The sequence below is a fragment of the Aspergillus alliaceus genome (genome assembly GCF_009176365.1).
Source record: "Aspergillus alliaceus strain CBS 536.65 unplaced genomic scaffold BDW43scaffold_31, whole genome shotgun sequence".
Classification (NCBI taxonomy): Eukaryota; Fungi; Ascomycota; class Eurotiomycetes; order Eurotiales; family Aspergillaceae; genus Aspergillus; species Aspergillus alliaceus.
The window spans coordinates 383,296-396,161 of NW_022474714.1; the positions used below are offsets into that span (position 1 = coordinate 383,296).

Below are 12,866 nucleotides of genomic sequence, written 5' to 3' on the forward strand. Positions count from 1 at the left end.
GGCAATCATGCGGGTAAATTCCAGATGAAATCCAGGTCGAGATATGCTGAATCCAAGCCATAATCCATTTGGCCAGCGTCATCCGAAGTCCCAAACGGTGCCATCAACGGGTCAAATGGTAATGAAAGCCAATCGTCTATTTCATCATCTAGCTGTCCTAACACAGGGTCATTACAAGTGTCAATGGCGCCTGTCTGCGTCGAAGGCAATATAACGCCACTGTTATTTTCATCTTCCGAGGGAATATCCTTGTCTCTCTCGTGAGCAGACGTCATGAAAGTCTGTCGGAGGCGCGAAACATGGATCTGTAACAGAGACGCATACCGCGAGACGAGTTGCATGTCGTCTAGTGAGTTCGATTGTAGTGTAGTGATTGTCTTGTCGAGGAGATCTAGGCATGTTTGGAGTTGGGTGGTTCGGGCCCCTAGAGCGAGGGCTTTCATTAAGAATATCGAGGAGCTTAGCACGTGTAGGAAGACACGGATAGGGAGGTATTGGATATTGGACTGGTCAAGGACCCATTGGAGAATTTCTGAAGAGCTGCTGATTATTATGTCGATACAGGCACGGCCTGCGGGGGCGGACTTAGTGGTGGGCGAGCTTAGAATAGTTTCCACTAGGGATTGGACTTCGATGGAGTTGGTGAACACTTTAAGGTAGTGATATTCGATGTGAAGGATAGAGTTCAGGTGGGAGTCTGGGTTATTTTGCTTAGCACAAAAAACTGAGTTCGGTTGTGTTTCACTGACTTAATATTGGCCGGTTTGCTTGCCATTGGTATAGTAGAGTTTCCCAACCCTCTGAGGACTTGGACTGTTTCAACTGGGTATGGGTCTTACCCATTGGCGGAAAATGTGCGTCTGTTATATCCTTAGCTAACCGGGTCAACTGAACCCACGAAGAGATGAATCTCATCCATTCCTGGTCGGTGTCTTGTAAGTCAAGTGTGTCCTTGTTGCCCTCAACTACAGGTACCTCCGGAATGAGCGACGTGCAGCCTAACCTGGAGGCAAGTAGATTTGCAAACACGTACAGCAAGGACGGGAGGCGACGACGCCTCCACTTCAAGTGTTGCAGATAGGCCTCCACATCCGACCGCATACCTGTCACACCGAACTCGTCCTTCCTCACACCATGCCCATCCATAAAGACACCCAGCTCATGTGCCAGTGCTAGCGCAGTACTCACCAACATCCACGACATGCGATCTGATCGTCTCGTAGGCTGGACAACATCTTCCTTCCAGCGATCGGGCATTGGTATGTCATCCTCTACTGGTGGCGGATCTCTTTGGTCCGGCTCTGTGAGAATCAAATCCGAGTCCCACCCATCGTTTTCCGGGGGGAAGTTGAGAGCTCGCGGGTACCATTCTGATATTAGTAGTAGAGCCTCTATAGATCCAATATGTCTTGTCTTTGCCTTTGATAGCTTTTCCTGACCTAGCATGATGCGGAGAATAAGGTGCTGGCAATGCTGCCACAGGCGGTGGTGAATGTGATTTGCTCGTGATGTTCCGCCGAACCCAGGTAGGATATGGTATCGTGAGGAGATCATCAGGATTGTACAGCAGAGCATTGGCTCTTGGGTCACCAGCCAATAGTGGTTCTCGATCAGGCTATAGAAGTCCGTCAGAATAGGCGATAGGGGAGACATATTTTGGAAGAATCTGTCATTGTTAATATTAGGCTCATGTTTGTGATCTATTTGAATCATCAAGAGATAATCGAGGCTCACAGCTTGACAAGAACTATGGTCTCATGGGCTGTCATCCATCCCATCCGGACAAACCGACAGGCATTCCATATTCGGAGTACCTCCGAGTCAGTAGCACATATCCCTTCGCTCGGGATACTTCCTTCGGTAGGGTCTGGAGGCATAGGTAGATATGTGTTGGGCATATCGCCTACTAGAAATAGGTCGATTGGGACATTTATGGTGGGAAGCATATGTCGCAAGGCTTTCGGAGGGTTTCTATTAGTCTGAGAGTACGTATTCTCATTTTCTAGATACTGTATCTTTAGACATTTTGAGAGTAGCTAGCGAGCACAGAAACTCACCCTCTGACGACGGGTCTCGTGGAACGTTTTGTATCTCATTTTCAAAGTTATTTACCGGAGAAGAAGGGTCTTCACAGTATTAGGATTGATACTTCTTTTAAGTAAGGACGAGAAGGAGAAACACACCTAGCTTGACTCTAGTCCACGGCCTTTTCTCGGTAAAGCGACAATCAAGGTTCCGCTTTTCACAGCGAGAACATGGCCCCTGACTTTCTCCCACACGTTCACATTTCACTTTTCTTTTCCGACAAGGAATACAGGCTTTGTATGTGCGGCGGTATGCATAGTCATGCGCTGTGCGACTGCGCGGTGGACGGTGCATTGTGATATGCAGGAAGGAAGTGAAGGATGTGGGAAGATACCGTACTGTACTTTTATGTGCGGGGAAATTGCATCTAAGCCAAGTAATTAATTCAAACAAATAAAGCTGCAGACTAGTAACCACTACTGATATAGTATGGTGGAGAATCAGCAGTTGATATTAATATTGCTTGCAGAGTCACACGTAAGGCATGAGCAGTCCACATACAAATACGATATATCCATCCGGCCCTTCAGGTCATATACCGAAATTGAGGGTGGTTATCTCCCTCCTTTGTAACGTCTACCCGGATATTTTCATCCACCTTCCCATATACCCGATCCCGCCGCCGATTTTCATGGCTCAATTTCACAAATAGCCCTAACGCCAGCACCGCAACTAGACCAGTTACTCCACACCCGATGGCACAACCCCGGACATAAAATGGTCTATAGAAAGAATAGCTCATCAGTCTTTGCCGTCCTTTTTGTATAAAGACAAAGAGGACAAAGAAGACACACCTCTCAGAGCCCGGAAAAGCTGAACTACTCACAAAACTCGAGCACTGACCAAAAACCGCCAAAATGGCCATCCCAGCCCCCTTTTTCGAATCGCCACCCTGATTATTTAGCAACCACGTTATATTAATCGATAATGCTGGAAACACTCCACAAGTCGCTAGCCAAACCCCCAAATATCTCACACCGGGTCTGTGTTCATCCTGCACTGCAGCTAGAATCAGATATCCTGCCATTCCTACGATAGCAGATGCTGTTATAACCAGCCCCCGATATCCCCCCCGGTCTGAGATGATAGCTGCTACAATGCAGAGGAGGAAGGAGGCGAAGTACGGGGGCGCAGACAGGCCCTGCGCATTGACAGAGGTGTAGCCCATTTCTTCGATGATGGTGGGGAGGAAGTTGGAGAGGCCGGCGAACGAGTAGTTGCAGCAGAAGTGGATTGTCATGTGGATATAGTTCTTGCAGTCTACGAGGCCTTGGAGGACTTGTTTCCATTCCATGCGGTTTTTGGCGGTCTGGTCGACGGTTTGGAGGCGTTCGACGGCTTGGGTCTGTTCGGTTTCCGTGAGGAATTTGGCAGTTCCGGGGGAATCAGGGAGGAGGAAAAAGACAACTATGGAGAAGAGGACTGTTGGTGCTCCCTCTAGGCCGTCTGTTAGTTGGCTGTTCATCAAGGACAGATGAGGGTCGGGGAGTACCAATGATAAATAGGAGCCGCCATGGTTCAATGGAATTACTGATCCGTGTGATGCCATAGGCCAGTGCACTGGCAAAGCAGTTCGCTACCGGCGACATTCCCAGTAACATAGAGACACGGAGCCCGAGCTCCTTTCTCTGGTAAAACAACGAAAGAAAATATGGGGCCCCTGCGCCAAATGCGGCTTCGAATATACCAAGAAGGCAGCGACAGACAATCAGCTCGGTCAGATTGTTAACTGCACCACTGCACATGGCAGCTGCTCCCCAGCTGTATTCGTCAGCATCTATGTCTCCCTATGCTACAAGGCCGGGGCCATACCAGACACAAAGGATGGCAATGTAAATATGTGCCGGAAAAACCTTCCATAGAACCGTGGTCCACTCGAATACTATGTAGCAAATGTAGAACGCATACAGAACCCAGGCCCACTGTGCATCATTGAGCCTGAGTGCCTTGTCTATACCTGCTGTCTTCGCATTCCCGATATTGCCTGTGCAGTTGAGTCTGGGGAGCTATATTTGGAATGAAAGATAAGGACACACAATACCTCGGTCAAGATATGATAATATGTAGAGTATGCACACGAGTGGCAACACCCGGCGATCAAACTGTCAAGGTCAGCACTGATGCTCATACGTCCAATGCTTGCATACTTTTCGCCGAATAGAGCTCTGCTCCGCAGGCGGTACATAGACGTTGTAAGCTTCCTTAGCATTCGACTGTGCTTCCTCCAGGTGAAGAGCTTCCAAATCCTTGACTTCATTCATTTTCGAACAGATGGGAGTCGCAGCGCCTTGGCTGTGTATTAGAATCGGATAAAGTTAAAAAAAAAAAATCACCAACAGAGCAGTCCTATCACTTGCCACAGACAACATATCGAACTGAATAAGTGTACCATATTTATAGCTCTCTTGATCCAGCTTCCCCGCATTGATCATCGTTCCCCATGGGATAGGGTTATCGTCAACTCCATCTTTCGGGTATACAACCCCGACGCGGATAATTGGCAATACCCGCACTCGAAATATCCGCAAGAACTATACACAATATGGTCAGGGAAGAATTTCTATATATTGACCACATTCACCCTCCCTACTCTCTCCACACATCATCTCAGGCACAGAATACATCACACTCACCTCTAATCATTTCCTACCAAGTCAATTCCAACCCCAGCCCCAAAATGTCCCCCAAACAAACAACCCCGTACCCTTTCCAATTCACCAGCGGCCCACCACCTCCAACCCAAACCAAAGGCGATGCAAAAGACATAACCCTCCACCTCAAAAACGTCCGCGGCAAGATCCCCTCCGCCCAAGCCTCCTACCTCCGCACCATGATGCGAGAAGCGCATTCCGACCCGACCAAAATCATCGCCCACGCTTGTACCTACGACGGCCTGTCTTCCCGTCTAGTCGAAGAAGCCGGGTTCCCTATTGTCTTCCTGGCGGGCTACGCCGTGGCCAGTTCCTACGGACTGCCGGATACGGGATACATCGCCATGGCAGAGATGTGCGATAAGATCCAGGAGGCGGTGCGCATGACTACCATCCCTGTTATGGCGGACGGTGATACAGGGTACGGGAGTCCGATGAATGTAAAGCGGACTGTGGAGTCCTTTGCTGCCGCCGGGGCGGCAGGGGTAATGATAGAGGATCAGACGTGGCCGAAACGTATTATCTTCCCTTTTCTGTTCAGATATGCATACTTTTATGTTGAGGCTTTAGATTGGATGTTGAGGTTAACTGGGCATGTGCACAACAGGATGCGGCCACACGAAAGGCAAATCGGTCGTCTCACGCGGCGAAGCCTACGCTCGCATCCGAGCGGCCGTTGACGCGCGCAACCAAGGCCGCGACATCTTCATTCTGGCACGCACCGACGCCCTTATCCTCGGGTGGGAAGAGGCCATGACCCGTGCGCAAGAGTTCAAGCGGATCGGTGTGGATGCCGTGTTTGTTGAGGCCCTGCCAGACCGTGAGTCAATGCGGAGATGTGTCGAAGAGTTGCAGCTGCCTGTCTTTGCGAACATCATTGAGGGCGGGTTGACGGAGAATCTGTCGGCGCAGGATTTGGCCGAGTTAGGGTTTGCGGCTGTTGCGTATCCGTGGACGCTTGTGGCGGCGAAGTTGAAGTGTATTCGGGATGCGTTGGAAGGGCTCAAGAGGAGCATGACCTCTGGGGCTCCGCCGATGATTCTGGGGTATGCGGAGGTTTGTGAGGGAGTTGGGTTTAATAAGTATTGGGTAAGTGGACGGAATGCGGACACTAGGTGGTGTTTGCTGACGGTGTCATGCAGGATCAAGAGGTGAAATACGAATATAAGGAGGATGGGTTGGTGGGGGGTAGAAATGGATGTGCGTAGAGGTCCCATACAATATATGCAGACTGTGAGGCGATACTACACGCTCGGTCATGTATTTCTCAATGTGGTGTACCTCCGAGTGACATCTATTTCAACTCTGTATATATCCATGCTTCTCTTGTCTTGTCATGATCAGAGATACTGACCTCTGTGGGTTTGTACTCCTCTGCTGCAGGCCATCACAATAGACGTATGTGGGGACACTTTACGAAGCATCACTGCGGGTTTAAGAAATGAAAGTGGTTTATTCAAACTCAAAAGTGTATGCTATCTTGAAAAACATCAAGTTCTAGCCAAATGCATGCATATCGTTAACTGTTCCTGGGTATTCTGCGATATATCGTACCAACTTTAAACCGAGCGCGACAAAAGTTAAAAAGCATCAAAGCGAACAGGAAAAGATGAAGAAAAACCTATCAAATACAGGATATCCGTCGTTAATCATACCAACGCACCGCCGTGTGCTATTATGATATTAAAACGAAAAGCTTATTGCAAGAAAAAGGATGCACCGGAAAAGGAAACGCATGAAGCGAAGAAAAGGAGCAAAAAAAAAAAAGAAAAAAAAGCAGAGAAGAAGAAGAAGAAAATGCGAGAGTGAGAGAGGATTACTACTTCTCGCAATGAGAAGCAAGCTTCCACTGCCCTTCCACCCGACGAACAATTCCTTCCTTGATCGCCCAGTCACGCAAGGCAATATCTTCTTTTTCTCCTTCCGGGGACGCATCGCCCTTTTCGAAATGGCGACCGACGTGCTCCATCCGCTTGTTCCAGCTCTGGTGACCTGCAAACTCCTCGCCACAGAAGCCACATTGGCTACGAGGTGGGGCTTGACGTTGCTCCCGCCAGCAACGATGGCGCACCGCCTCGAGGCCCGCGTCAAATTGTTGTTTCTCTTCTTCCGTGGCCAGGCTGAGTTTGGACCAGGGGGCGTGCATGCGGCGTTGGTGCTGAGTGAAGAGATCCTTGCGGTTAAAGTCGTTGGCGGAGCTCACGCCTACATCTTTATTCATATTGTTAAGGTTGCACTGACCCACGTCACAGCGGTAGAATCCTATCTGGACATGCTGTGAGGTTACATGGCGCTTCCACTCATTCTTCGAGGCGAAGGAGCTAGTGCATCCATAGCGGGAGAAACTGCAAACAAATGCACGTTGGGGCCGACTGCTTTTCCTGGTCTTTATCTTAGAGAGGGTGCGACGCGTACGAACCGCGCCATCATTCAGAGATTCTTTCTTTCCCGAGCGCTTCTCAATGCCGTTCTTCGGACGTGTACCTCGTTTCTGGCCAGATCGGGTGGTTGCAGGGACAGGGCGCGGGGGTGACGGAATGGAGTCCTGGTCTGCGGCAGGTTCTGCGCCGAGATATGGGAGCGTGCAACTGGTGTCGCCGAGCGTACTGTGCTGAAGACCATTGTGGTTAGACACCGGAATTGGCTCGTCGCCTAGCCTGGCGTCCAGGTCCAGATCGAGTTCGGCGATGGGGATTGGGATGGGATAGCTCTGCACAATCTGGGATGGCGCGACTGAGGCATCGAGATTCGCGGAAGCAGCGGGTGACGAAGAGCCCCAATGATCGAGTGGAGGCAGCATCGAATCGGCACAACTGGAAGGCGGTGACATGTAGCACCCCATGTTCCACCAACTGCCGCTGTTACCTGGACCGCTTTCTGCTCCAGGAGATGAGGGATCTCCACTAAACGGTGAGGAGATATCGGACATCACGGGATACATTTGGACGTCCATTCCGTGCGGTGATCCTATTTGATCCAGGTGCATGCTTGGATTGGACAAAGACATGGACGAGGGAAACCATGGCGCCTTCATCGTATGGTCGCCCCGAGATAGTTGGCGTTGCATTTCAGAAGTACGTTGGAAGATCAATGGATGAGCAACAGAGTCGCAATCAGGAAAGAGCTCATAATCGTGTGCTGATAGATCGGTCGAATGTTGAAGGTCGGTAAAAGAGCGAGAGCCGTCCATGGTTCACGGGTTGTAGCGATCCTGTCAGTCCGGCACAACAGATGAACGGTGGAAGATGATAAAAAGAGAGAAACGTAAAGCGTCATAATTTTGGGCGATCAAGAAGTTTTATTTTTCAGCTGAAGACCTCAGACAGAGCATCAGTTTTCGCCCGGGTGCATGTAGAGCCGGGCAATGCCAGAACCAAAGCGAGAAACAGATGACGATCGGCGATCCTGAATGGCTGTCGTAGAGCCGCAAGCACTTTGGGGGCTCGAATCGTCGCAAAATGCGATCGTCATCGGGTGGAAATACGTGCTCTGACATTGATGGGAAGCGCCGCCCCTGCAGCGGTCGGGAATGGTCATTTGGTGCAGACTGACTAGGATTGTCGGATGGACCATTCGTAGCATTTTCCCTCCCCCCCTTTTTTTCCCTTCTTTTCTTTTAAAGAAAATGTTTTCTTTTTCCCTGTTTAATTACGGTGTCGGACAAGTGGCTGTTTGGCGACATGGGTGGGTGCCCTCGTGGTTCATGATTATGGGTGGAAGGAATCGCTACTATGTTGAATTGTTGATAGTTCCCCCGGATAAATCCGGGCAGACGATTGGACCTCCATGCTCCAAGCCCGAGAGAGCCTCACGCGCTGTCAGTTCGGAATGAATTCACGAAGGGGCTTTAGAAGATTCCATTCTAGTATCAGAACGACAGTTGTGGCTTCCACAGCCGCATTCCCACGTGTATCGCGTCAACCAGCGTCAGGGTTGTCGAGAGGACCGATGAAGGCCGAGAACATAATAAACATGAAAAAAAGAAAATTAAACGCATAATCAAAGAACAACAATAGGATTGGGAATGGAGGTTTTGCGCCGACATCCAGGACAAAAACCAAATCCGCCTCAGCGGTATTCCCATGGCAGTGCTGCTAAAAAAGCTAAAGATGCATTAGTCTGGAAGCACGAACAGACGTAGGATCCACCGAAATCCTCAACACACACCCACGGAGCCGTGGAGAAGGAAGCCTTATCGAGCCCATCAGCACTTGGAATCAACGCGTAAATACATCGTGGCCTGCGAGCGAACCATTCCAGGCGTCGAGGGCGATGGAGTCGTCTGCAGGGGGTCGCTAGAAGGGGAAAAACCCATTGCGCATCGTCCTCGTTGAATGGCTGGCCCGGCTTTTGCCCGTCCTGGTTCCCCGTGGATGGATGCATCTCTAGTACCCTTTCTCCCATTCGGGCATCGTATCGCGAGGGATCCTCATTGCCGCAGTCACCTTGCGTTTTCCTCATCCACGGAATGTTCTGCTCCTATCATTAGACGCACAACATGAGCAATAGGGATAATAAGACGGATCGAAAGTGTTCGTGAACGATACTAACTAGTAGATAGTGGCATCAGTTCATGTCGACACATATGGAGATGAAGTGGATGAAGTTTCCGAGAGTACCAATTCCAGATGAGGATGAGATGAGAACCTTAGGTGACAATACCATTACCGCCCCCAATACCACAGTGTAACGGTCATTGACTTGGCCATCCCCTCCCATTGAGCGCTCCTATTGGTCCTTTTCAGACGGATCATCACTTGCCATACAAACCGTGACATGCTGACCACCACCACGAGTCATGTGTTCTCCCACCCTTGAACAAATTTTAATTTTTTTTTTCATAATTTTTGATTTTCTCATTTCCTTACTCTACTAATCCATCGTTGCAGAAAGTAATAACTCTCCATCCTTCCCACACCGCAACAACTGCGGTGAGACGGGTTCCTGTGTTCCTGTGGCTGAGACGCTTTCCCCTGCTCATAAGCATCCGGGAAATTAATCTTGACTCGCTCAGCCCACGGGGCGAAGTCGTCGTTTTACCCTGAGTATCTGGACCAGAATCGAATCTCTTCTACCAATAGAAAATCCGTCACTTGATCTTCGGGAAAGTCGCCTTGCTGCCTGAGGGATTCACGTGTCGCCAGGTAGTATTAGTGATAAGTCACGGGTGCTTCGGGCGAAAAGCCGACCTCATCAATAAACCCTTCATTCTATCATAACCAGGAAAAAGAACAATGCAATGAAAGCATTGTATATATGATCCCGAAAGGGTAGACGCTTCGTGTGCGTAGTATAATTACACCATTTTTCAACACCAATATCTATCTTGTACTTTAGAGGTATAGGGGCGTTCTGGAGAACTATATATATAACTGTGCAAAATCAATTATGCCCCAAGTGAGACCTTTTGAACCTGAACCGCTCAAGCTTCTGATTCTATCACAATATACTTAGACAACCAAATATTCTTCATAAAGACTTGTATATTTCATGTACATATTAATCCTTCCTCGTCTATTACGCTTAGGGTTGAATAACCATGTAGAAAGTGCATCGAAAGAACACAACTTGTCTTCGTGGGAGGAACCCTCTTCCCGTCTTCACAATCTAACCCCAGCAAAGTCGTGGTGTCCCACCAGAATCCAGGGCTATATCTGCATGAAAACTTTCACATCACATAAGCTTAAACGGGTGTCACTGGCCTTCGCCGAGGATCTCCGCCGCGGGCCAAGTAGACCGTGATTGTTTCCTTTCAATCTACTTCTTCAGTTCCCTAAAGAAGATCAGGAAGGACCCTAACGGACAGCTCGGAAGCTCTCCTGAATCTGTCATGAACCCCTGAAGCAAAGGGGCCCATGAGAGAGATTGAATCACAAATTGTTGAGAGATGGGGCCGAGTATGAAACCCTGCCCCAACTCTGCCGCTACTCATCGGAGAATGCCGACGGCTGGTATGTATACCTTGGTCGATTCAGAGAAATTGATTTCCTTGGGACAGGAACAGAGGAACAAAAACAGGGTATTCGCTCAGCGGTAATCATATGATTGCTGGTCGTCAAACGAGCGACTAAGTTGTGATTCCTCGATTTTTAACCATACTGGCTACCCTGCAAGGCCTTACCATATCGGAGTGACGGCCACTCCACCGCTTGTTGTGTGGATGTCAATGTCGCGAACAAGAACCGCGCCAGTTCTTGCTGCGTCTCTAGGCGCAGATGTGCATTCTGGGAGTTCGTATGTAAATCAGATTGCATTCTCACGATAGCAATCGCAGAAACCAGATTGGAATTCATCATGCCCTGGAAGTGTGGCCATGACTGCAAGGCTTTGATAGCGCGGAACCGCACGCGGTAGTCCGGGCATCGATTCGACACGCAATATAGGCCGGAGATGATGCCAATATCCAAGAAGATCGTCGGCCGCTCCGGCAACTTTGTTATAAAAGCTTCGTGGGCAGCGAGAAGGCTCTCAAATTCCGGGGTGAGGGCATCCGGAACCGGTCCGTGGGTGAGACAGATCTTGACCGTCAGGCTTTGGGAGAGGTGTTGCAATCGGAGGAGATCTGCTCCGCGCTGCTCCTTGAAGCTGAGCGTGTCGTATGAATATTGGCAAAATGTTTCGAGATTCAGGGCAAATTCGGCAAAACGAGACAGGATCTCCTGTTGTTTCTGATCCAATTGGTCAGACCTGGCCTCGATTTCGGCGTCGGTAAGTGCCCAGCACTTGGTTACCCAGGGCACCTCGATGGCCATTAGACGCCTCAGAACCTGTAGTGCTTCTTCGAGGTTATTGAACATCGGGAGGTCGCCCTGCCAGAGTTCCTGGCCCTCTAGCTCCGTGTTGCTGGTCATGAGTGGTCCTATGCCGTAATGCGAGCCCATGATATCTAATCGTCGGAAAGCTTCTATTAGATCACGATTTCTACTGCTACACACCACTGACCGTTGGCCGTGCGTCTCGTTCAAGATGCGAATGCCGCTCTGCAGATGTAGGAAGGCCCTAGAGTACTGTCCTAGTAGAAACTCGGACAGTGTAAAAAGCAAGCAACACATCAACGTCACTTGTTGTAATTCAGGGTCGTGGGAGCAGTGACGTTTATTCAGAAGCGCCAGAGATCGTGCGGACTGTTCCAAAGCGAAACGATGTCGAGGCCGACCAAGGGATAATCCAGTTAGTCGCATGTCGTTGTCCACCGAGTCCTCGTGGATAGCAGCCAGCATATTGACAGCGTGATAGACGGCCGGCTCGGCATGCACCATCTGCAGGACTAGTCGTTGCCAGAGCTGCCAGTCAAAGAATGCAACAAAGTCAGAGATAGTATGATACCGAAAGTAGGAAAAGCATCGTCTTTCATCAGCGTTCATCGCCCGATGCATATGACTGGCCACGTCTGGCAAGTATTTGAAGGGTTTTGTGTCAGGCAAACGGTGCATATCGTATCCTTCGCAACTGCGACCGGTTGACGTGCAATTCTTGCATGCGCCAGGGGCCTCATCGCATTTTACATGCCGAGCTCTATACAGTATTGCAATTGAGTCAGGGCTGCAAGTCCTTACAAACAACAATTGGTTCATCTCGTCCTTACCGGCAGGTTCGACATCCTGTTTTCGATCTCTTTCCCCGCGTCTGGCGCAGCTTGGAAATAGTGCCAGTCTGCATCATTTATCATAGCCACTAGGGAGGTCTCTGTAGTGAAGCTACGACTCCACAACACAACAGGAGAGGGAACAGGCGCGATCTTTTAATAGAGGCCTGGGGTGGGGTGTATTTCTTTCATTCTCTTGAATGTATTATTACCTCAGCTTTGAGGTTGCACGAATCGGAAGGATTACCTCCCGAAGTCGTTGAATGGAGTGGAATGAACCAAACTTTGCTGGTAAGAACTCAGCCCTGCGGTGCTAAGGCCCCACTTGGCTCCTGTCATTGAAAGTCTGATGTGGAGATCGAGGCTCTGTGAAGTTTGGACTTGAAAGTCTCGACTTGATCCGGACAGAAGTGAAAACATGAATATCACAGTGAGGGCTTCTCTCACCACGTGGTGCACTCGACCTTCCTTCCCAATAGATCTAATTCTGTAGATTCATGACAAGACTCTGGCTCAGATCATTCTTCAAGACCTTTTTTTTTTTC

At 49.5% G+C, this 12,866-nt stretch overlaps 5 protein-coding genes across 5 annotated transcripts; 1 reads left to right on the forward strand and 4 right to left on the reverse strand.

Annotated features, from left to right (window-relative positions):
• Positions 1–5: 5 nt before the first annotated feature.
• BDW43DRAFT_301415 (fungal specific transcription factor domain-containing protein) lies at positions 6–1,653 on the reverse strand (the record flags this gene model as incomplete). Its single annotated transcript, XM_032045039.1, has 2 exons — positions 6–697; positions 750–1,653. The coding sequence occupies 2 exons, from the start codon at positions 1,651–1,653 to the stop codon at positions 6–8; spliced, it is 1,596 nt and encodes a 531-aa protein (XP_031898845.1).
• An 898-nt stretch (positions 1,654–2,551) lies between these two features.
• BDW43DRAFT_320593 (putative MFS transporter) lies at positions 2,552–4,346 on the reverse strand (the record flags this gene model as incomplete). Its single annotated transcript, XM_032049106.1, has 6 exons — positions 2,552–2,807; positions 2,880–3,522; positions 3,578–3,846; positions 3,898–4,069; positions 4,127–4,187; positions 4,233–4,346. 6 exons carry the CDS (start codon positions 4,344–4,346, stop codon positions 2,612–2,614), a joined length of 1,455 nt encoding a protein of 484 aa, XP_031898846.1. The 3' UTR covers positions 2,552–2,611.
• Positions 4,347–4,762: 416 nt separating this feature from the next.
• Positions 4,763–5,944, forward strand: BDW43DRAFT_320595 (isocitrate lyase/PEP mutase family protein; the record flags this gene model as incomplete). The annotated part of the gene is made up of 3 exons (XM_032049107.1): positions 4,763–5,252; positions 5,344–5,825; positions 5,879–5,944. 3 exons carry the CDS (start codon positions 4,763–4,765, stop codon positions 5,942–5,944), a joined length of 1,038 nt encoding a protein of 345 aa, XP_031898847.1.
• A 52-nt stretch (positions 5,945–5,996) lies between these two features.
• Positions 5,997–8,095, reverse strand: BDW43DRAFT_131295 (putative C2H2 finger domain protein). The gene has a single exon (XM_032038189.1). The coding sequence runs from the start codon at positions 7,924–7,926 to the stop codon at positions 6,556–6,558; it is 1,371 nt and encodes a 456-aa protein (XP_031898848.1). The 5' UTR covers positions 7,927–8,095; the 3' UTR covers positions 5,997–6,555.
• Positions 8,096–10,221: 2,126 nt separating this feature from the next.
• On the reverse strand, positions 10,222–12,794 carry BDW43DRAFT_281298 (Zn(II)2Cys6 transcription factor). The gene has a single exon (XM_032042493.1). It carries the CDS (start codon positions 12,308–12,310, stop codon positions 10,826–10,828), a length of 1,485 nt encoding a protein of 494 aa, XP_031898849.1. The 5' UTR covers positions 12,311–12,794; the 3' UTR covers positions 10,222–10,825.
• Positions 12,795–12,866: the final 72 nt, after the last annotated feature.